General features: G+C 43.6%; 1 protein-coding gene across 5 annotated transcripts in view; it reads right to left on the bottom strand.

The window, feature by feature from the left end:
• LOC119966118 (zinc finger protein 385D-like) overlaps positions 1-25,724 on the bottom strand; it is a 1,141,865-nt gene that overhangs the window by 95,580 nt on the left and 1,020,561 nt on the right. For all 5 annotated transcript variants that reach the window (XM_038797352.1, XM_038797351.1, XM_038797356.1 and 2 more), the window contains one exon: positions 14,364-14,523. In XM_038797352.1, the coding sequence (XP_038653280.1) occupies positions 14,364-14,523 (160 nt within the window). The remainder of the gene's footprint in view (positions 1-14,363; positions 14,524-25,724) is intronic.

Genomic DNA, 25,724 nt, shown 5'->3' with positions numbered 1-25,724 from the left:
TGTCAGTTTTTGGCAGGTGAGGAGTGGTATGAGTTATGAATTCAAATCACTGCTCTAAACATGAGGTATGGGTGTTTTAACTCGAATGTTATTCCTATCCCATCCACATATTACAAAGGTGAAGTAATGGAAAATGACACAACCCAACAACCATCTACGAATTAGCAAGTGTCAGTCTAGTTTGGTTGAGTTGGACCACAGAATCCCTGCAGTGCAGAAGGAGGCCATTCAGCCCATTGAGCCTGAACTGGTGCTTCACCCTACGTAGGCCCAATTCCCTGCCCTATTCCCGTAACCCCACCTAACCTACACATCTTTGGTCATTAAGGGGCAATTTAGCATGGCCAATCCACCTAACCTGCACATCTTCGGACGGTGGGAGGAAACCGGAGGAAACCCGCACAAACATGGAGAGAATGTGTAAATTCCACAGTCATCCAAGGACAAAATTGAACCAGGGCCCCTGGCATTGTGAGGCAGCAGAGTTAACCAATGTGCAATTGTGCCACCTAATTCTGCAATTTCCATGAGCAGGGGAGGCAGAGGAGATGCTGTCCTGCACCTGTAAGAAAAAATTTAAAATGTAGGTTTTAAACTTAGCTTCTTGGTTCTCTTCTGGTCCCAATTCTCTTGCCACTGGTTCGGCCTAGCATCATCTCATTGCACACAGTTAAAATTGAATTTGGGGTCCCAATAGCATCTTTAGAATTCATCATGCATACCAAGGGATCCTCCCAGCTTTGGTTTGAGGACCTTGCTCCCTGCTCAGTTGTCTAGGCTAAACTCACAGATGAAAAGTTCCTTGCAGTTCCAGAGTGGATAACTGACATATGGGCTGGATTTTCCGTTTTGGAGAATAAGTCCCCACTCCGGCGTGAAAACAGTGGTTTTTACACCTAGAAAACTGGTGCAAAATGTCCACCGATATCCCGTTTTGCTGGGGGCTAGCAGGGAGGCAGCATAGAGCTTGCATCTCTAGCTGCTGATACGGCCCAGAGCATTTCTGGTTCCATGGCCGCGCATGCGCACGGTGGCGGTCTTCAGCAGCTGCGCCGTGCTTCAGCCCGTAGACCCGTAGTGCCCCCCTTCGGCCGCTCCCCAGACTGCCCGTCTACAGTACCCCCAGCCCTGAATGAAGCCCCCCCCCTCCCCGTGGATTGGCCCTCCCCTGACTGTGGAGCCACAGGGCTGAGTCCGCAGCCGCCATCCAACGTTCCTGGACGGTGTGAGCACACTTAATCCACGCCATTGGGAACTCAGCTGGTTGGGGTGGAGCATCACGGGGCGAACCTTAGGCAATGGCCTAAGGCTGTGGATAATCGGCGCAGCCACTTTTCAGGGGGCGGAGAATAGAAAAACTGGCGCCGCTCCCAATATTGCCATCAAAACGGATTCTCCATCCCGTCGTCGAACGTGATTTCGGACGCCGAGTGTGAATGGAGTTTTGGCTGGAATGGCCAAACTTCCACTCTCGTTCGCAACAGTCCAGCCATGCAGGAGACCGGAGAATCCCAACATCTGTCTTACAAGGCAATGAAAACAGCAAGAACTGGAATTCTTAAACTTAAAGGGAAATATGAGTTCAACCTCTCAAAATACAACAGAATTCTAAAATAGATACACTCTATAGGCAAGGATATCAAACATCTAAGATGCCTCACATAAGAAAAGCTTAATGATCAATGGGGCAACTAAGCTGCATGAGAGATAATGGAGTAAAATAATATGTAACAAACCACACATGGAATAAGGACTTAAAATATATAAACTTGTTGAGTCTTGGGAAGCGGAAAATCTCATAGACAAACTTTAGAATGGAGGATGGAGAATTTACAACAGCCCATTGTGAAGGCAGATTACAAGATCACAGGGAGACAAGAGTCTGGATTCTCCGATTTTGTGGCGAAGTGCTGACACCGGCATGGGAACAGTGATGTTTTATGGCGCCAAAATCGGTGACGAACCCTCACTGATTCTGAGACCAGTGAGGGGCTAGCAATGGTGTTGGGTCAAACTCCCGGCTCCCTCACCAAAAACGGCCCAAGAATGGCCAGCTCAGTGGCTGTGCATGCGCACGGCGATAACCTGCAGCAGTCTCGCTGTAAAACATGGCACCGGCTGTGCCTGGATCCGACCTGACAAATACGGTCACCCTAGCCACCCCCTGGCCACCTCCACCAGTCCCCCAGCCTTTGCTGAAGCCCGCCCGGCCAGCAGCACAACTCCCCACCCCCCCCACCATCTGAGGTGGCGCTGGACATAGTCTACAGTTGCCACGCGAGGTGGATGAAAACTAGAGCACAAGTGAACCGTGGCATTGTGAACTCGGCCCATCGGGGGCGCAGAATTGGGGGAGAGCCTTCAGGTGACGTCCCGAGGCTGTCCCAAAGGCGTGCAGCATACTCCACGATGACGCAGTTTTGGTGGCAGCGGAGTATCCAAAAAGAGGTGCCACCCCCGATTCGGTCATAAAAAGGGATTCTCCACCCGATTGCCGATTCCTATATCAGCGTCGGCCAACGGAGAATCCCGCCCAACATGTTTTAACTGAAAGATGGACAATATCTAATCAAAGCCATACAATTTAAGAAATAATTCAAACCACAATTATTGAAAAGACCATGAAGATTATTCCACCTAAAATATGAACATCTATGTGTTCATAGAAAGTACAGTAATAGACAGAAGCATTTCAAAATCTGTCTGAACATCCAAATAAGGATATTGTCTCCCTTTCCTGGAAGAAGTGAAGGCCGAGAATGCATCACAATAGGAAGTCTTGATTTGAATGTAAACTGTCAGTTTAGAATCCCTTTTCTGTGGCAAGGAAGAAATAATTGCTTCAAGATGTTAACCAATGCAGCACCAGATAAATGTTTGAAAGCTGAAAGAATGAAACCCTGCTGAAATTCTGTGATATTAGAGCTATAGGAATGTGTGTTAAACTGAAATCATCACCATAGAAATATGGATTGACACCATATCAAATGGGAAAGAGTGAAGCTGTGCAAAGGCTTTGAAGGGAATCGTATAAGAGATTAAAATGACAGAGGTTCCTTTTGCGAGGAAATACAATACAAGCCAATGGATATTTAAATGATAGAATTTTGCAGAGAAATAAAAAAAACTCAATTCAGCATTGCCAGGGAGAACAAAGAAGTGAGGCCAGGGAGCCCTGGAAAAGAGGTTGCATTCAGGGACCTTGCGATTCTCGCGATCGGTCACTAAGTGCTCCAGCCAGCGGCAAGACCGGAGTGAATCCCATTGGCGTTGGAGTGGCCCTGGTGTGCCATTCAATGGTACTTAGAAAAATGTTTACCTTCAATTGGGTTTTCAGTGCCATTCAATGGCACACCGGGGCTGTCATTGGAACTGAGAGGGGTGGGACCTAATCTTTCTGACAGGTCCCAGGCCCTCCCCCTCAGTACCCCCATTCACCTCCCCAGGCCCTCCCCCTCATTCCCACAGAATCCACAGCTTCCCTGCAGCGCAGGAGGCCATTCAGCCCATAGAGTACCTCTGAAAGAGAACTATACCTAGGCTCACTCCCCCACCCGATCCTTGTAACCCAGTGCATTGATCATGGCCAATCCACCTAACCTGCACAGCTTTCAACTACAGGAAGAAGCTGGAGCAGGTGGAGGAAACCCACGCTGGCTCAGGGAGAACGTGCACACTCCAGACAGTCACAGTTGTCTTCTCACAGTCAATGTCATTGCCCTTTAATACAATGAAGCATGTTTATATGGCTAGAAAGCTAAAAGCTTTGAACTGCATTGTTTACATTTAATTTCACACACCATTGCCTTTTAAAAGTGTTTTGACAAACAGGACAAGTCAGTCTCAAAGGGGAAATTGAGATTCTTTATTTATATAACTCTGCAGGGATCCATTAACTCAGAAGAGCAGATGGTTTTGTAATCATACTTTTTTTAGAAGCTATTTCTTTGTTCGCAATTTCTTTTAAGAAGGAGCAGGTGTCGCTCCCCTTGTCAGCTCTTGGACTGCAAACCACCAGGTTCGCGTGGACTTGCACTAATTCATGCTGGCAAGACTCCTGCCCAGTTACGGCTTTTACTTTAAAGAAAGCGGAAAGTTACCAATGGATGGTGTTTCTTTTAGGCTATTTTTCTTCACATTCTGTTGCCACTATTCGGCATCCTACCCAGCAATTACATGCAAATCAGCTCTAACGAGGTATTTGCATGTTCCTGCCAGTTCGCGATGGTAAGCTCCTTAGGAATGTTGGGAAATTCATTTTGACTGGTGGGGTGGCTTTGACATCCACCGCAAATCGCGATTTTGGCCCGATACAGGATTTAATGGGCCAACATGAATCCTGCCATGGGGTTACTTTAATTCCGGGGTGGCGGAGTGGTCTGTCGTCCAGGCAGTTGACCTGGGAGAAATGTTTGGAGGCATAGGGACCTACAGGTGTCAGATTGAGCTGTTTAAAAGGCTCCCTCGGTGCAGTGGGCCTTATTCCCAGATAGAATGAAAAACATAAGACCCTCCAGCTCTTACTCCTTACACACTCTCACATATTACCTCTGCCACATACATTTCACCTCATGCCCCCCGCCCACCCACTACGGCCCTTCATGAACCCATGACAAACTATGGCACTCCCAGTTATCCGCCAGAAGCTACATAGAACTAATTAAGCCGAATAGTGACAACAGAATGTGAAGAAAAGAAACACCATCCATTGGTAACTTTCCACTATCTTTAAAGTAAAAGCCGTAACTGGGCTTGGAGCTATTAGAGACCATAGGTGGGATTCTCCGACCTCCCGCCGGGTCAGAGAATCTCCGGGGGGCGGCACAAATCATGCCCCTCTGACGCTGGCTGCCGTACTCTCCGTCGCCGGTTTTCAGGCGGGGGTGGGGTTTACGTCGCGCCGGTCGGGGCCGAGTGGCAGCGCCCCCCCCCCCCCCCCCAGCAATTCTCCAGGCCACAATGGGCCGAGCGGCAGTCGTTTCCTGGCCAGTCCCGCTGGCATGACTTGGACATGGTCCCACATGGCGGGACCTGGCTTGTAGGCCGGCTAGGTGAGTCCTCGGGGCGGTGCGGGGAATCCTGCCCGGGAGGAGGGCCCCCACGGTGGCCTGGCCCGCGATTGGGGCCCACCAATCTGCGGGCGGGCCTGTGCCGTGGGGGTACTCTTTCCTTCTTTGCCAGCCTCTGTAGGGCTCAGCCATGGCCGGCGCAGAGAAGAACCCCCCTGCGCATGCGCAGGAACCACGTCGGCCAGTCTGCGCATGCAGCAGGCACAAGTCAGCACGGCGCCAACCCCTCCGCCGCTGGCCTAGCCCCTGGAAGCACAGAGGAATCTGCACCTTCAGGTTGGTCCGATGCTGGAGTGGTTCGCGCCGCTCTTGGCGCCGGCGTCGTGTCATCCCGCCAGTTGCGGGAGAATTCCACCACATATGAGGTGCGTTGGAGCGTTCCTTGGTATTGGGGGCATGAGTGACCAGATGGGGATATGTAAGTGAAGAAGACAGCATACCTTGGCATGGTGGACATGAAGAACCTTAGGGGTTGGTGGGGAAAATACATTGGCATAAGGGAAGTGAGGAGGGTCTTTTGAAATTACTTTTGAAAATGTTCCTTCATACAGACTGTGGTCAGAACTTTCTGGCCGTTCACGCTGGCAAGATCTTCCAGTCAGGTTTCACGGCGGTGAGGGGTGCTTTCAACGGAAACCCCATTGACAATGGAGGGCCACATCCGCCATCGGGAAACACGTAGCAGGTTGTATGGAAAATCTCACCTTGCGGCTTACAACACCTCTGAAGGACGATGAACCATGACTCTTTGAAAAGCTGTCCGACTCCATGAAGGTTATGAAGTTGTGGGACATGCCGAATATTCTGATCCTGGACAAGACCCCAACAGTGGCTCGGATACTGGACAGAAACCCAAATATTTTATTTTAATTTTGTAAGACTGAAAGGAAAGGTTATCTTGCTTCAGGAGTTATTTTACACAAAATAGGGATATGGTAAATTGAAACAAGTTTTATTACGAACACAGTGATTGATTGATTGATTGTCACATGTACCGAAGTACAGTGAAAAGTGTTTTTTCAATGGCCAAGGGAACGTACACAGTAGACAAAAAGAATAATCAACCAAGTACATTGACCAATAGTGATTGGTTACAGTGCGGAACAAAGGCCAAACAAAGCAAATTCACGAGCAAGAGCAGCATAGGGCATTGTGAATAGTGTTCTTACAGGGAACAGATCAGTCCAAGGGAGAGTCGTTGGGAGTCTAATAACTGGGAAAGAAGCTGTGCCTGTGTCTGGATGTGCGGGTCTTCACACTTCTGTATCTTCTGCCTGAGGGAAGGGTCTGAAGCCTGGGTGGGAGGGGTCTCTGACAATGCTGTCTGCCTTCCTGAGGTAGCGGGAGGTGTAGACAGAATGAATGGGAGGATGGCAAGCTTGTGTGATGCGTTGGGCTGAGTACCATACTCTGCAGTTTCTTGAAGTCAGTGATCAGTTCCTTGGTTTTGCCGACATTTAGAGAGAGGTTGTTTTGGTACACCATGCAACCAAGTGATCTATCTCCCTTCTGTAGTCTGATTCTTGGTTGTTTGAGATATGATCCACCATAGTTGTATGATCTGCAAACTTATAGATCAAATTGTAGTTGAATCTTGCCACACAGTTGTGTGTATAGGGAGTACAGTAGAGGACTGAGCAGACATCCTTGCGGGGCCTTGTGTTGAAATACCTTGAACATCACACAAGAAAATAGCTTCTAATTATCCCTTAAACAATGCCAACAAATACTGTGACACAATAACACTTAACTGCGATCTTTACTTACACTCAAACAACAGAACCATATCAGATCTCAATCCACTTTTAAATACAATTAGTAGACCCAGGCATACTTGTTTAAGAGATGTTCTTTGAGACCGTTTTCAGAGCTAGACCGGAAGTTTTCAGAAACTGCCTTCATGGTTTGACTTTCAAAAACCAACTGCAAACTCCTGTCTGTCTCAACTCACTGTTGAAACCACCATCTTGTTCACAGGCAAATCTTGTTCTCACTGTCTTGAGATCAGCTGCTTCTGGTCTGTTCCCAATCAAATCATTAATTGAACTAGATTGAGAGCAGGTGCTTGACTTCTACTTCTGCTCACATCCCAATCGAAAACCAAACTGCTTTTCTGGTGCTCTAGCACTTCCTATTAGTTTCATCATCTTACCAACTGAACACAATGTATCTAATTAACTTTTCCACAGGGACCCTTCTTAATACAAACAAAAAACCATTAACTCAAGCTTTATGATGCTTTAATTGCACCTCTGGCTTCCTAAAACATTGCAAACCAGGATTTTTCAAAACATTGCTGCAGCAGTCATACTATACACTAACCCAGGCCAATATCAAAGAAACCTTATCATACCAATATCCCGATAATACAATATATCTGAAATTCCTACATTGATCACACTGTCCCCAGAATCAAACTGGCCAGGTCGGAAATGGGGGATGCAGTCTCGCAACTCAAACTGGCCTGAACCCTGAAAGGACTCGAGTGAAAATCAGAATCCCCAGGAATGGGTTTGGGAATCCGAGAATCTCGTCCTCGCTGCGATTTTCACTCCTCCAGGGGAGTCTCCCCAACTCCATGAAAATCCAGCCCGATGAAATAAATATGGCAGGGATTGAAACTTATGTTGGAGGGGTGGGAGTGGTGAGTCTTTAGTGTATTGTGTCGTAACTGAAGAATATAACCCAGGAAGTTAGATAAGTAACTAAAGTTGGTTTGTGGCACAATAAAGGAAGCTTGCAATTATGGGATGCAAATATAGCAATAAATGTAAATACAAAAGGAAATGTGCTTGTCCTCTGAGTCTAGGTACTAACCAGCAATTCCCACCATTTGAAACGTTAATGGCCATACTTCTGAACTCTAGGATTATTAAACTGCCAGAGCATTAAAGAGTGATTTAACATGACATTTCTTGACTCTAATCTACGTTATCAAGTTTTTATGAATTGTCGGTGTCAAGAAGGGCAATTGTTCCAGACAATGAGTGTCACATAAAGGTGAGACAGACATGGAACTACATGTTTTTGATGAGTAGTAATCAAAACAATTTCATTTTTGTTTTTTGACTAAGTGAAATGAGGTTCGTATCAAATTTCTAGAAAGGTCAGAAAAGGAGGCCCATTGGCAACAACTAGCCCGTGCTTATTCACAGCAACCTTTTGTTTTGGTTAGGTAATTAATTGTTAATTTATTATTCCTTGGTATGTGGGCATTCCTAACCAGGCCAGCATGTATTTCCCAGTGCCAATTTCCTGTAAAAAGCTGGTGGTGAGCTGCCACCAACTTGAACCGCTGCAGTCCGTGTTGTGTAACTACACCCACAGTGCTGGTTGGAAGAGGGTTCCAGAATTTTGACCTCGTGGCAGTGAAGGAACAGTGAAAAAGTTACAATTCAGGATGGTGAGTGGTTTGGACAGAAACTTGCAGGGATCAATGTCCCCATGCATCTGCTACTCTTGTCCTTCTAAGTGGTAGAAGTTACAAGTTTGGAAGATGCTGTTGCAGGATCCTTGGTGAATTGTTGCAGTAAATTGCTCTACACCCCAATGCCACAATGGGTTGTTGGGGGAGGGAGTGAATGTTGTAGGTGGTGGATGTGGGACTAATCAAGTGTTCTTGGAGATGCACTCATTCTGACAAGTATTCCATCACACTCCTGACTTGTGCCTTGTGGATGGTAGACAAGTTTTTCGAAGTCAGGAAGTAAATTCTGGCTGCAGACTTTCTAGCTTCTAATCTGCTCTTGCAGCCACAGAATTCATGTGGCTGGTCTGGTTCAACATCTGGTCAATGGTAACCCCCTGAATGTTGATAATGGGGGATTCAGGAATGGAAATTGAATGCCAAAGAGAGAGGGTCAGATTCTCTCTTGGTGGAGATTGTCATTGCAGCACGGTAGCATGGTGGTTAACATAAATGCTTCACAGCTCCAGAGTCCCAGGTTCGATTCCCGGCTGGGTCACTGTCTGTTCGGAGTCTGCACGTCCTCCCCGTGTGTGCGTGGGTTTCCTCCGGGTGCTCCGGTTTCCTCCCACAGTCCAAAGATGTGCGGGTTAGGTGGATTGGCCATGCTAAATTGCCCGTAGTGTTCTAAAAAGTAAGGTTAAGGAGGGGGGTTGTTGGGTTACGGGTATAGGGTGGATACGTGGGTTTGAGTAGGGTGATCATTGCTCGGCACAACATCGAGTGCCGAAGGGCCTGTTCTGTGCTGTACTGTTCTATGTTCTATGTTCTATTGCCTGGGTGTGTGGGCGACACGGTAGCATAGTGGTTAGCATTGTTGCTTCACAACACCAGGGTCCCAGGTTCGATTCCTGGCTGGGGTCACTAGCTGTGCGGAGTCTGCACATTCTCCCCAAATCTGCGTTGGTTTCCTCCGGGTGCTCTGGTTTCCTCCCTCAAGTCCTAAAGATGTGCTTGTTAAGTGAATTTCGACATTCTGAATTCTCGCTCCCCGAACAGGCACTGGAGCATGGAGGCTAGGGGATTGCCACAGTAACTTAATTGCAGTATTAATGTAAGCCTACTTGTGATACTAATAAAGATTATTATTATGTTACTTAAAGCTAAAATAATCCAATAAATGACAAAGTCAAACTAACAGATGATGATGCCCTAACAGCTGAATTGTATAAATCAGGGAGGAATTTTGGAGAAAAGATTAAAATACTTCTCTGGTATGACTGAGAGTGATAGTAAATAGGAACGTGAAGGATGTGTTGTCAGTGGTGTTTGATAATGAAACTGAAATAATGTGTGGAAGAACAGGTCAAAATGCAATGGGAATGAGTGAAATCGGGTACGATCTTCCAGCCGCCTTACACCCGAAAGGCAGCAATGCGACCGATAGATGCCGGGAGATCCCTCTCCCAGAATCTATCCAGCTCACCATGTCTTGCAAGATCTAACACGATCTCGAGATCACTTTTTAGCAAATCTGCAAATCAGAGGATTTCACTGGATACAGAACTGGCTAGGTCATAGAAAGCAGAGAGTAGCAATGGAAGGGTGCTTTTCTGATTGGAGGGCTGTGACTAGTGGTGTTCCGCAGGGATCAGTGCTGGGACCTTTGCTGTTTGTAATATATATAAATGATTTGGAGGAAAATGTAACTGGTCTGATTAGTAAGTTTGCGGACGACACAAAGGTTGATGGAATTGCGGATAGCAATGAGGACTGTCAGAGGATACAGCAGGATTTCGATCGTTTTAGAGACTTGGGCGGCGAGATGGCAGATGGAGTTTAATCCGGACAAGTGTGAGGTAATGCATTTTGGAAGATCTAATACAGGTAGGGAATATACAGTGAATGGTAGAACCCCCAAGTGTATTGACAGTCAGAGAGATCTTGGTGTACAGGTCCACAGGTCACTGAAAGGGGCAGCACAGGTGGAGAAGGTAGTCAAGAAGTTATATGGCATGCTTGTCTTAATTGGCCGGGGCATTGAGTATAAAAATTGCCAAGTCATGTTGCAGCTGTATAGAACCTTAGTTAGGCCACACTTGGAGTATAGTGTTCAATTCTGGTCGTGACACTACCAGAAGGATGTGGAGGCTTTTGAGAGGGTGCAGTAGAGATTTACCAGGATGTTGCCTGGTATGGAGGGCATTAGCTATGAGGAAAGGTTGAATAAACTTGGTTTGTTCTCACTGGAACGAAATAGGTTGAGGGGCGACCTAATAGAAGTCTCCAAGATTATGAGGGGCATAGACAGAGTGGATAGTTAGAGACATTTTCTCAGGGTAGAGGGGCCAATTACTGGGGGGGGGGGGGGGGGGGGGGGGGGGGGATAGGTTTAAGGTATGAGGGGTAAGGTTTAGAGGAGATGTACGAGGCAAGTTTTTCACACAGAGGGTAGTGGGTGCCTGGAACTCGCTGCCGGAGGAGATGGTGGAAGCAGGGACATTAGTGATGTTTAAGGGGCATCTTGACAAATACATGAATAGGATGGGAATAGAGGGATACGGACCCCGGAAGTGTACAAGATTTTAATTTAGACGGGCAGCATGGTCAGCGCAGGCTTGGAGGGCCGAACAGTTGTTCCTGTGCTGTACTTTTCTTTGTTCTTTATTCAGAGTGAGCTCACTCGAATATGCTTTCCCACAATCTATCCAAGGCATGGGATATAACCCCCTCGCTTTGGAGATCTTGGGCAAACATCGCTCAGTGCTGGTCTCCACAAATGGGGACAGAGAGAACGGTACTTGTGGGGTCTGCCAGGAGTCTGACGACCCCCTGGTCCTTTCCCTCTTGGCAGTGCCAGCCTGGCACCCTATCTGTGTCAGCCTGGCACCCTTGGAGTACGACCTGGGTGCCAGCATGGCACTGCCAAGGTACCAATATGGCACTGCCAGGGTGTCCGGCTGACATTTTCCTGCGATGGGGATTGGGCCCAGGTGTGCCCTGTGTGGGTGCAGGGGTGCACTAGGGGGGTCTGAGGACCCCCTTAGAGGTGATTTGCTGTTTGGGGGTCGCGCCGAGGGGTTGAGAGATAGGGATGCCATTTTTAATTGGTGTCCTGATCTCATCCTGCACTGTGGAGTTCATGCGAGTGGAGCTCCTCAGTACAGAAAACAGGACGCAGTATGGCCTCGGCCACGTATTGCCCACTGAGGCCCCCAATCTACCCGAATGTCCGCTCAATAGCGTGTTACAGGATTGTGTCTCCATTCGGGTAGATCGTACCCGTCATCTCAGTCCACAAAGTTACATAAAATAAATCTAAGGTGAAGGCTGAAATAGAGAGCCAAACTAACGGAAGGCATCCTTTTCAAGGAGCGATGGGGCAGGAAGCAAAAAAAATCTCAAGACATTCCTCATGCTGAGTTAACCTATGAATGTTTGCCTCGATTAAATCAATTGATTTTTGTACTTGGAGCAAGAAAAATGGAAACAACCAGGTGCGGAGTGTCAGAATTTAATATTTTTTTTTTCAAGAAATCGAGCATTCCTATTTATATATAGATATTATACTTTCCGCATTAACTTTTTGATCTGAAGTACATATGTATACATATATATTGAAAAGGACAATACGAATAGATCTTTTAACCTACTTTGTCAGAGATTGTAATGATGATACTGTGATTAAATTGAAAGTTGACCTCAGTACCGGTAGTTATTAACACAGTTCATTTAGAAATGAGCAATTCCCCTACATATTTTAATGGAATTTTATGCTTTACATTCAATGAAGCTCGATACATGTACTATATTCACACCTGTACTGACAGACTGGAAAGAAGATAACATCCAAGGGAAAAGACATGTCCAAATATTTCTGATGGTGAAATGTGACAATATATTATTCACAACGTAAGAGAGGGACTTGGGATGCTGATAAACATCCAGAGGATCCTAAACTGTAAATATAGAGTAGCAGAAGCCCTAAACAGAATCACAGCTTCAGCAATAATATCAATGTTTAAACAGTTATTGTCAGAAATAATATTAGTCCTTAAGCTTACTTATTGTCCGGCAGGAAAATCAAAAAGAACAGTACAGGCACTTGAATTGGGACGTAAGGCTTGAAGATATATTATTATAGGGCTGGATCTGTAATACTTCAGTTTGATGGCACAACATTTTCAGTCAGTGAACGTGTGTATTATGCAATGATAGTTTCCGCTTATGACATTACGATTGCAAAATTCAGTCACAAACAAATCATTTAAAACAAGGTCATGTGTGATCTGTCTGATCATAGACTCATTATTATAATGTTGTCCTGCTTGTGGGTTTCAAATAATTGCACCTTGATGGAACATGACAATCAAGAAACTTGCATCTCAGATTTCAGCATAAGCAAGAATGACAACGTCAGCATGCACAGAGAATGAAAGGGACTGAATGGGGAACAAAAAAGACAGAAATGCAATATGTCCTTGCATTCACTCAATTTGTCTGAATGTTTCATTTCCTGGAAATTGAATCTTTATTTCAAAGGAAAACAACTTGATTATGTATTGAAAAATACAGCTGCAAGTTAGAAATTCCTATGGAGTAGCATTTTGCCAAATTACTGATAGCACTGGACATTTCTTCTCATGCAAATTTTAGAATCACCTTTTAGCAATTTCAAAATTCTTCACAAAGTCAAGGCTTTGAAACTGCTCCACCTTGGTAATAAATAATGTGGTAGATTCATATAGCTAACATTGTCTATTTCATCTGTGTCTTTTGATTTTGCACCCATCCACTGCTATTTTCTAATTGGATAATGATTAATGCCGATCCCATCATATACTGATTTTCACTTATTCTTTGAGAGGCAATGATTTGGGCTGGGAATTTACCGTTATTACCATGAAAAATCTGTTTGCACTTAGGAGACATTCTACGGAGGGTTGGGGTGATGAAGGTGTTACGGTTACCAGCATTTTCTCACACAATGTAGGATTCCCTTAATACAAAGAATCCTAATTGACCAGATATCAGCCTAAAAAACAACTGAATCCGAAACACAGTTATGTTGATTCTTTAAATTGCTGCTATTTTTGTACAAAGGAACACTTAGCTCATAAAACAATGTTATACCTTTAAAAACTACATTATGGCATAGCCAGTATAACTAAATATAAGCTTATAAATTACTTGTCACGGCTATAGCATATGAAAGCATAAGACATATGTAAGGCATTTCTATGGCAACCATTTTGACAGGAGCATTAACCATATACTTTGTGTCCGTTTACTAATATTGCAAACTATCATTTCTTGGCCTTTATAATTTAATGGAATATTTTACATCTGGCTTATCCGTATTGTGCTTTCAACTTTGATATTTTATGAAATAAAATTGACGTTTAGAATTTACATCTTGGAGTTAATTATGCCCGATGCCAACATGATATAGCACTTGCTTTTCCAAGTGTTGACTGGAAGTGTGTCTCTGATGCCAATTGGTCAGATGAAAAATGCTATTTAAAAAGAGGAGGCACTTACCACATTGGGAGACTATATGCCCATTGCATACAGATCATAAAAAGGTGGTCCCCACAAGAAACACCATCCACAAATTTAGCCATTTATACAATAGTTTTAGGTACAAGTAGGTCAGTAAAAGTACTGAGCATAAGCATTAACAGGAAATCACCACATTCCACTAAAAAACAGAGAAATACTGGGAAGTGAAAACAATAGAAGGATTTTAAACAGATAATAGATTGATCAAACATTAAACTATTGTAACTATCTATAACAAAAATAGATATATATATCTTTTTTTGCCAAGCCTAAGCAGTAAAAGACACGAGGCACAGAAATGAAAAGGAACAAAGATATCTCTTAACCTGCTTTGTCAGAGCTGGCAGTGATGGTGGTGGTTGTGATGGAAGTGAAGGTGGTCTTTACGCTGTCCTTGGCAACAGGTTTCTGCTTATTTTTCATGGCCTCCAGTGCTTTGAGCTTCTTGGCATGTTTAGTGCCTTTGTAGTGTGCCCCGGCTTGGCTCTACAAAGGAGAACAAATGAACCGTGCAATCAGGCTCATTTCTTAACTGTCATCCTCTGTATTGGTGAAAATACAGAACAACTTTCAATAATGGGCACCACATTCCACGATGGCTAATGTCCACAATTTTAAGCAAGAATGGATTGACATTGCTCAAAACAAAATCACTCGCACACTCAAGTCAGCTGACAACAGGTGCCCTTATTGAAAGAACCTTTTCGACAGTATTAGTGGTCATCAGAAAGGAAAAAAAGGAACACAGAACAAAAGCACATGCATTTTAACTACACAAGAAAAAATAAATGACATGAAACATCAAGAGAGACACCATGAGCTAGCACCACAAATTATGAAAAGATAGGTTGACATGCCTGAAGATAATAAAAATGGTGTTAAATGTGCTCTTTTTTATCCAAATAAGGTGCCACAATGCTTGGGCTTCCATAAGATAGTTAAGTTGTTAATTTATGATAGTAGCTGAGGAAGGAAAAGTCATTCTGGTTGAAATCATATTTGGCCAAAGGAAAATCACATTTTAAGTCTAAGTTGGACGACAGAAAACACTTGTATAGTAAACCCTAATCAGCATCATCTAGCATAGAGTCCTGTCATACGTGACAGATTAAAAAACAGACAAAAATTTTATTTATAATTTGATACGCCCATAACTGAGCTAGGCATGTGAATGCTAACTACATAAGGAGACAAACAGAAGGAATCTGTAACAATTTACTTGAATTATTTATATCCAGTGACACCAATTGTGGTTGAATGCTTTTGTGTCAATGGTTCAATAAAGACTTGCTTAGAGAAATAAACTACCTCTCTTCAAGCATAAATAAAACGCATTTTTAAACAAGGTAAAGAAAGAATCCTATTGCTTTGGGAGTAGGTAGAGTTCTGTGTATTGGAGTATGTAAATTTATATATAGTTTTTAAAAAGGCAGCAAGTATAGTGAGTGGGCGATACACCAGTTAACCACTCCGCAGTGAGGGTTAAAATCTATCCCATGTCTTTTTGATGATCTATAATTGAATAATATTCATGGAAATCCTTGCTGATGTTTTTTTGAGTTGAAGAATTACTAAGCTAAAGTAATAAGAAGATCCAGCTTGAATTAAATTGTGCAATATGCGAGGTTTCATGGCTTCAATTTCCTCGTGGACATCTGTTTCATGACAAGCTGGCGTACAGAAGAAAAACTGCATTTTTCAAAGTAATGTGCCAGAAATCAAAACGCTCATTAAAGTTAACCTTAGAACCCTTCTGCTCTTCTTTTTCATAAAGTTTAATATTTTATCAATTTTACATTTTTTATGCATCATTGTTGAAGATAACATTTATTTCAAACAAATATGCTGCAATTAAGGGAGACAATCTTTACTGCGATCATGAAAATATGTTTACATAGAAGTTGCAACATAGAAACAGGCCATTCAGCCCAATATGTACTTTACCCTACACGTGGGCAAATGGTCCTAATCACATTTATTGCCTGTTCCAATAACCCTTTGCTCCCTTTCTTTCATCCCTATATCCAATATAATCTTGAATGTTGATGTAGGGTGTGATTCTCAATGGCGTGAGGAGGCCCGCCATTGGCCGGTGATGGAATCTGATCTTCTGGTCCCACTGCTGTCAATCAGATTTCCCATTGACTCCACCCACACCTCTGAGAAACCAGCGGCGGGGGTGCACTGTCAGCAGGACCAGAAGATCATGCTTCCGTGAAGAGCTGGAAGATCTCTCCCATTGTTTTTTGCCCCAATTATAAAGCCTGGGAATGAACACAACACCATCATAACCTTCAGTGTAAAGCACTTTCTCTTACTATCCTAAAGCTTTTAACTTTAATATTGTTCCCTCATTCTAGACCCTTCACTAAGCTGGAAACACATTGCTTTAATTTACCCCTTCCCATTGTTTTACAATTAAATACTTATATCAGATCAACATGAAAACCATGGGCGAGATTCTCCGCACTCACGACGGTGCGGAGAATAGCGTGGCTCGTAAAATTTTACGGCCACGCTGTTCCGACGCCCTCCCGCTATTCTCCCCCCCCCCCCATGCCCGACTCCCGATACGAATCGCTGCCGCCGTTTTTTTATGGCCGGCAGCGATTCTCAGCTGATCGATGGGCCGAGTTCCCAGCCCTTTACGGCTGTTTTTACGAACGGCAAACACACCTGGTCTGGCCATTCGTAAAAACGGCCGTAAACTCTCGATTTTTAAAACCATGGCACCGATTGGCACGGCAGTACCACGGCCGTGCCAAGGGTGCCATGGGCCCGCGATCAGTGGGCACCGATCGCGGGCAGCGGGCCCGATGCCCACGCACTCTTTGTCCTTCCGCCGCCCCGCAGTATCCATTCGCGGGGTGGCTGAGGGGCATCCCGGCCCGCGCATGCGCGGGTTTCGCGCAAATGCGCGATGACGTCATCCGCGTATGCGCGGGTTGGAGTCTTCCAATTCGCGCATGCGCGGCTGACGTCATATGACGGGTCAGCCGGCGCTAACTCTGGCAAGCGGGCTTAACGAAATTCGTTAAGCCCGCGATGCCGGAGTTTACGGCGTCGGGATGCTAGCCCCGACCGGGGACCAGAATCGGTTCCCGGTCGGGAAGGGGGGGCTGGCGTCAAACCCACCCGGATTTGACGCCAGCCTTACGATTTCTCCCCATATGGGAGAATCTCGCCCCATATGTTTTATTGAAAAACTACATTTTTAAATCTTTTGGTATTTGTATTACCTTACATCAGGTAGCCACAAAATAAATCTGCATTGCAAACCCACTGAAACCTTCCTATATGCTACACTCTGTTCAGTAACATTTACCTGGATCTAATTTATATATCCCCATCCCCCAGTCGTACTCTTCGCAGCACTAACTACAATTAATGGATTTGTTGGGTTATTAACAGGGGAAGGTGTTTATTAGAATGTATGCATGTGCTCTTGCAGTACCTTTTGGACTTCTGGGCTGCTGCTTTCCTGCAACATCCAAAATGTCCTGAGGTTGGAGGCAGTCCCAATTATACTTCTGTTTCCATCCCCATTTCCAATGCAAGACTCTGATATTCCAATGACATACCACACAAATGTCAGCACACCTTGGATTGGACACTTAGTTACAGAATGTATTTGGTGCCTCAACATATTACATAAGAAATAGGAGCAGGAGAAGGCCGCTCAGCTCCTTGAGTCTGCTCCACTCTTCAATGCGGTAATGGCTGATCTTGGGCTTCAACGACACTTTCCTCCCTGCTCCCTATATCCCTCGATTCCTGGAGAGACCAAAATTCTTTTTATCTCAGCCTTAAATATATTCAGTGATGACACACCCACAACCCTTTGGAGGAGGGAATTTCAAAGATTCACAATGTTTTTAGTGAAGAAATGTCGCCTCATCTTATTTCTAAACAGGAACATAGGAATTAGGAACAAAAGTAGGCAACTCAGCCCTTCGAACCTGCCCTGCCATTCAATCAGATCATGGCTGACCTCTTCCTGTCTCAAACCTACCTCTCCGTCTGTTTCCCACATCACTTTAACCCGCTTTTTAAAATCAGAAATGATCGGCCTCTTATCCTGAGACTGTGCCCACGTGTTTTAGATTCCCCAGCAAATGGAAAAATAACTTTTTACGTCTACACTTGCTTTCACAATCTTAAATATTTCAATGAGGTTACTTCTCATTCTGCTGAACTCCAAAGACAATAGACAAAATTTACGCAACCTCTCATAATACGACAACCTTTACATCCCAGTTTGGACCAAACTAGTGAAACTTCTTTCACCAACAGATCTCAATCTGTCATGATAGGCAACAGCACCTCCTCCACAATAGTCCTCAACATTGGGTCCCGCAAGGATGTGTGCTCAGTCCTCTACTGTACTCCCTATACACACACAACTGTGTGGCAAGATTTAACTCCAACTCAATCTATAAATTTGCGGATGATATGACTGCGGTGGGTCATATCTCAAACAATGATCAATCAGACTACAGAAGGGAGAGAAATCACTTGGTTGCATGGTATACCATAAACAACCTCTCTTTAAATGTCGGAAAGGCCAAGGAACTGATCATCGACTTCAGGAAAAGTAGCACGACACCTCCCCCCCATCTGCATCAGTGGCTCTGAAGTGGAGATGGTTGATAGCTTTAAGTTCCTGGGGGTCACCATCACCAACAGTCTGTCCTGGTCCACTCACGTTGATGCAACAGTCAAGAAAGCCCAACAACGTCTTTACCTCTTACGGAAGCTAAATAAATTTGTCATGTCTGCATTGACTCTCATGAACTTCTACAGATGTGCCATAGAGAGCATCCTATCTGGCTGCATCACAGCTTGGTATGGCAACTGCTCGGCCCAAGATTGCAAGAAACTGCAGAATGTGATGAACTCACCCAATGCATCACAGAGACTTGCCACTCTCACATTGATTCTGTATACACCTCTCGCTGCCTCAGGAAGGCAAACAGCATTATCAAAGACCCCTCCCACCCAGGCTTTGCCTTCTTCTAGACCCTTCCATGAGGCAGAAGATACAGAAGTCTGAAGACCCGCACATCCAGACATAGGAACAGCTTCTTCTACACAACTACTAAACTCCTCAACGATTCTCCCTCGGACTGATCTGTTCCCTGTAAGAACACTATTCACAACGTCCTATGCTGCTCTTGCTCATGTATTTGCTTTGTTTGGTCCCTTGTTCCGCATTGTAACCAATCAGTGTTTGTTGATGTACCATTTGTCAATGTACTCTGTTGATTATTCTTTTTGTCTGCTATGTAAAAGCATGCCGCTGTTCAGAGAGACTTGGGTGTGCTAGTGCATGAGTCACAGAAGGTTGGTTTACAAGTGCAACAGGTGATTAAGAAGGCAAATGGAATTTTGTCCTTCATTGCAATAGGGATGGAGTTTAAGACTAAGGAGGTTATGTTGCAATTGTATAAGGTGTTAGTGCGGCCACACCTGGAGTATTGTGTTCAGTTTTGGTCTCCTTACTTGAGAAAGGACGTACTGGCGCTGGAGGGTGTGCAGAGGAGATTCACTAGGTTAATCCCAGAGCTGAAGGGGTTGGATTATGAGGAGAGGTTGAGTAGACTGGGACTGTACTCGTTGGAATTTAGAAGGATGAGGGGGGATCTTATAGAAACATTTAAAATTATGAAGGGAATAGATAGGATAGATGCGGGCAGGTTGTTTCCACTGGCGGGTGACAGCAGAACTAGGGGACATAGCCTCAAAATAAGGGGAAGTAGATTTAGGACTGAGTTTAGGAGGAACTTCTTCACCCAAAGGGTTGTGAATCTATGGAATTCCTTGCCCAGTGAAGCAGTTGAGGCTCCTTCATTACATGTTTTTAAGGTAAAGATAGATAGTTTTTTGAAGAATAAAGGGATTAAGGGTTATGGTGTTCGGGCCGGAAAGTGGAGCTGAGTCCACAAAAGATCAGCCATGATCTCATTGAATGGCGGAGCAGGCTCGAGGGGCCAGATGGCCTACTCCTGCTCCTAGTTCTTATGTTCTTATTATGTTCTTATGTACGTACTGCGTACATGCCCTTGGCCGCAGAACAATACTTTTCACTGTACTTCGGTACATGTGACAATCAATCAATAAATCAAATCAAATCAAATCACTGTCTCCAATGCAAGATTATCCTTCCTTAAATATGGAGATCTCAATAAAGCCCCATAAAATTGTAGAAAGGCTTCTTTAGTTTTGTACTCAAATCCCCTTTCAATGAAATCCAACATTACATTTCCTTTCCTAATTGCTGCTGCACCTGCATGCTAACTTTCTGTGTTCCTTGTATTAATACATCCAGGTCTTTCAGAACATCAACAATTACAAGTTACATGCCTTTAAACATAAACTCTTCTGTTCTATTCTTGCTCATGTTATATTTCATCTGTTACTTTGTTGTCCATTCATTTGACCTGTTTATTTGCACCCTCTTTGTGTTCTCCTCATAGCTTACATTCCCACCTAGATTTGTATCATCAGTTAATCTAGATTTATTACTCTTTGTCTCTTCACCTAAGTCATTAATATAGAATAGAAATAGCTGAGGGCCCAACACTGATTCTTGCAACACTCCACTAGTCACAGCCTGACAACCTGTAATTGTCCCATGAATTGCTACTCTCTGCTCCTTGAACATCAAACAATTTGCTATCCTTGTTAATATATAACACACACCCCCAAACCAAATCAATGAGCCCTTATCTTGTGCTTTGTGCTACACCTTACCATTTCTTTTTGGAAATACCAGCATACTACATTTATTGGTTCTCCTTTATCTACCCTATTAGTTACATCCTCAAAAATCTCTAATGAATTTGCCAAACATGATTTCCCTTTTGTAAAACCATGCTGACTTGTTCGAACCATACTATTGCTTTTCTAGGTGCACTGCTAAGGCTTCCTTAGTAATTAGATTCCAGAACTTCCTTTTTTAAAAATAAATTTAGAGTACCCAATTCATTTTTTTCCAATTTAAGGGGCAATTTAGTGTGTTCAATCCACCTACCCTGCACATCTTTGGGTTGTGGGGGCGAAACCCACGCAAACACGGGGAGAATGTGCAAACTCCACACAGACAGTGACCCAGAGCCAGGATCGAACCTGGGACCTCGGCGCCGTGAGACTGCAGTGCTACCACTACGCCACCGTGCTGCCCATTCCAGAACTTCCTTGATGACTGATGTCAGGTTTACTGGTCTGTAATTTCTTGTTTTTTTTATCTCTCCTTTTTTGAATAGCGGTGTTACATTTTCTAACCTAATCTGGTGAGACTGTTCCAGAATCTAGGAAATTTAAAAAAATCATAGCCAGAGGTTCCCTCATCTCTGCTGCTATCTCTTTAAGAACCCTAGGATGTAGGCCAATAGATCCTGGGGATTTGTCAGATTTTAATCACTTGAGTTTTCCTTGTACTTTTGCTCTGTTGATATTCATTACCTTAATTTCCTCACCCTGATTACCGTCAATTCTGGTATGTAACTTGTGTGTTCTCCTATGAATACAGACAAAATATTTCTTTAAATTTATTGCCATTTCCTCATTTCCCATGATAATTTCTCTTTTCTGTGGTTCTAAGGGTCCAACATTTACTTTAGCTACTTTCTTCCTTTTCTTACACATGTAAAAGCTCTCATAATCTGTTTTTATATTCCTGGATAGTTTATTCTCAAATAGTATTTCCTCCCACTTTTAGCATCCTTATGGCGGTCCTTTGCTGTTTTCCTATTAATCTTCAAACTTACTATTATTGTTTGCAACTTTACATCTTTTTATAATCTAATACTGTCCTTAATCTCTTCAGACCTGCTGAGCAATAAAAGGGGCTGAGGCTTCTCCATTGCTACTTTATCCCATACCTACTTCAGTCACACTCTCCTGCACCTGATCTTTGATCAAATCAGAAATACTTAACCTGATGGGGGTGACTGCCTCCTTGGCACAAAACATCCAAGCACTTATCCCCTCCCTGGACCATGGCAGGGTACAAAGCTCGGCCTCCAGCACCACAACTCTGAGCTGGGGTTCCTCAAGCCAAAGACATTCCGTACAGATGCTGTGGATCACATCGTTATCCACCAGTTATCAAAAATTACAGCTGCAGCACATCACCTGCCTTGCCATCTTTATTGTGTTTTGTTTATCTCATTAGGTTTCAACTTTCGATATACCACACAACTATTCATTGTAATTTTATGAAGCAGTTTTGTTCTCTCTATCTTTGGCTATACAACATAAGTTCCTGTACTCTCCACTGCTGTTGTGCACAGTGCCTCTGGTTTCACTAATTTATACATCAGAGCTTCAATCTCTCTCATTGACATGTCCTGTGGAATAATATAATTGACTTTGTATTGCTGTTGTTTAATATCCTTTCACAATGATTTCACATTTGCTTACTTCAATCCAGCCCCTCAAGTAATTCAGGTATTTCTGTATTGGATCAAGTGATTGCTCTTGTTTGCTGATGAGTCAAGTTGGCTCTTTCTCATAACCCTGTATCTCTCCAGGAATTGAGTTGAAAGTACAGAAGCTTAGACCAGCCAACTGACCAGATATTTAAATCAGTTCTTCCTACGAAGACGTTAGTTAGTTCGTTAATGGAGTTCCAACCACTTCTTGTCTCTGCATCCATTAACCTAGTGGGGTAAAAAAATCTTTCAGTTCTGAAGAATCTGAATTTACTAATTTTGTATTCATATCCTCTGGCTTCAGAACCGACAAGCTAAAATACTTGCATTCCAATTGGAAAGAATACAATTGTATTTATTTTTGTTTTTTACCCAACAACAGATTTCAGATATGTAAATAGCACATCACAATTTAAAGTCTCAAGTTTCAAAATCATCCAAATGTTTTGTTCATTAATACCCATGGAGGGAAGATGCCCAAAACAGCTCAGAATATTCCAAATGTGACCTCACAAATGAAGTATATAAGGTGAGAATAACCTATTCCAACCGATGTGCAAATGCGCTGATGATTTGATTTTCTTGTTAATAGAAGTTCAGATCGAGGACCTAGAATTGAACCAGTAACTTCCCTGATCTCTCCAAAGCTTCTGGCTGATCTGTTAAATGTTTCCATCATTTTCTGTTTTTATTTTGGATTTACGACTCCTACAGAATTTTGCATTTTGGTTTGACGTTTTTAAAATAGTTGCACAGCATTGGAAGTTTTGCAGTCTATGTATATGCATATAACTCTCCAGTACTGATTCATTTACACTGATCTTGACCTTGCCATTGTTTCAGTTTTCCAGGCACAGCCCCTCTTTTCTTCAAAACTACCATTATCAATCTTATACATAAAAGAACTCGCAGTTCAACAATCACATCCACTCTGTGACTTTGCCTCCAAACTAATTCTCTTCCTTCATATAGTGGTGCACTAAGGCAGACTTTTGTCTTTTTCCCTAGCTAGTTATTCCTGGAACAGGTCATCAGTCTGTTGCCAGAGGTGTATAGCTTGAGGGGCGTCACTCATGGCTGACCAGGAGTCTCATCCACGCTTGCTGCCAGCCATTGGCGTGTTGGAAGGAATTTGCAGGTTGACATTCAACCAATATGGCTAATTATGAATACACCTCCCTTAGCCATTTAATCCTGGGTGGGACTCGAACCTAGAACTTCTGGCTCAGAGGCAGTGTTGCTACTCACTACACCGCAAGTTTGTGGCTGTGATCATGGTGCTTTATTCTTCCCTATCATCTTTAAACCCTCTGAAGTGTCAAATTGTGCCCATTGTCTTCAGTTCTCAACGCAGATGCTGTTCCATTACTACCATTTCCTCACCTTGGTCTATCATTGTATAAGGATTAAACAGACTGTTCCCAATTGTGGCAACCTTCTGCTTAATTTTTTTCTCCGTGGGCCAGGCTTCCGTCTCCTAATGGAGGTGCGAATCAGGTCGTGAATCACTGAATTTAGTTTTTCTATGTTGGAGAAATAATTTTCCTGTGTCTTCCCAACCCCACTCCATTTTTGTGTTGCCTTTTGTGGGTTGGGAAGTCCTTGGGTGCAAAATGTGCACAAACGTCTGAGGTCGGCAACCCCATAGTAAGGGCCACAAGAATATCTGTATTCCCTCTTGCATTTTATTGTGTGCGCTGGTTTAGGTTTTGTAAGCTTTACATAAAATGTACCTCCTTGGAGAGTTCATGATCTGATGCAAAGCAGCCATAAACATGCTGAAAGGTAAGTGTAAAATATTTTGACATCTTTAAATGTCACTATTAGGTGCTATATTGTAATGTAATGTGGATGTGATTTTAATACAGTGTAACATCATAGGAATCTGACCTGTAAAGATAAGTTGACTGTTACGTTGATCAGCATTGTGTAAATGTTTTCATGGATTACAATACTGTTTCAATTGTTATGCCATGTGTACGAAAAATTGTACAAACAAATGTCCTGTCCGTCTCTGCAGTCTTGTAGTCTTACATTTTGCTGTGATTTAAATGGCTGATAGCGCTGGTTGTTAAAACAATGTTCTGCAAGTTGAAAACAACTTCAGCACCTGCTCCGCTCCATTGATTGGTCGGCACTCTGTTTACAAATCACCAAACTTAATAAAAACTTAAAAGATTATAAATTTATTTACACTTATGGAGTATTATTTTATTTTCCAGTATCAATGATTGCCTGTTTGAATTCTGGGTTTTATTAAGTTGTTAGAGGTTTATTTTCCCCCCAAATTATTTTAATCCTGATTGTTATTGCATGGTTCCTGAGGTTGGTACTTCGTAGTTACTCGGTGAGTGGCTATAGAGGGTGCAGTGGGCATGGAAGTAGCATGGAATATCTATGGGGCACGGAGTGTCATAGATGACATTGGGTTGGGGGCTATGGAGATGGAATGAGGATAGGTAGGATGGCGTAGGGTGAGATTTAGGGGGCATTTATATGCTGTTGAGAGCTGGGTGGCTGTCTTGGAGATCAAAAGTGGGCTTTCTAACTGACCTGCCACCACACCCACTCTCCTCACAACTCCATAATGACTTACAAAATGCACTGTGAATGCCCTGTGTGAAAAGACAAAAGTCCAGGGCACATCCAGAGTTCGGTGTGTACTTCGAAAGACATGAAAATGCACAAGTCGGGTTTACCAAGTGATATACCTTCAATTCACAGTGAGGCAGCAAGAGCGAGCGAACAGTAGGCTTTATTAGTCATGAACTTGCCTAGCCAGAGTCAGTAGTACAGATGAATGCTGCCCACAAGAGGCCGGCCTATATATGGCTCTGGTGTGGGCGGAGCCAGAGGCGGAGCCATACCAGGGATACAGTACAGTACCTGGAAGCAGTTCATATCACCACTTCCAGGTCATAGGTCACAGGTTATGGTATCATGCATGCATTATGGTGAATACATTCACCACACCAAGCCATAATGAAAATCAGGGCCTATATCTGCTCCATCAGAAAGACCACTTACCTCTATCTCTACAATATTGTCAACCAACATCAACACAAACAATGAAACAATCACACATACCTTCAGCAGCTCCAGATTCCCTTACTCCAATATTTTCCTTGCTAGCCTTCCTAGCCCCAACCTCAAGAAGTTTAATCTTTAACTCTGTCACATAAGGCTTCCTGCAATAAATTATATTTGGAATACCTATTATATTTTGCAAATGTGCAGCAGCACAGCAAGTAA

Source organism: Scyliorhinus canicula, chromosome 5, assembly GCF_902713615.1.
Source record: "Scyliorhinus canicula chromosome 5, sScyCan1.1, whole genome shotgun sequence".
Lineage (NCBI taxonomy): Eukaryota > Metazoa > Chordata > Chondrichthyes > Carcharhiniformes > Scyliorhinidae > Scyliorhinus > Scyliorhinus canicula.
This window is presented reverse-complemented; position numbering and strand designations above follow the sequence as displayed.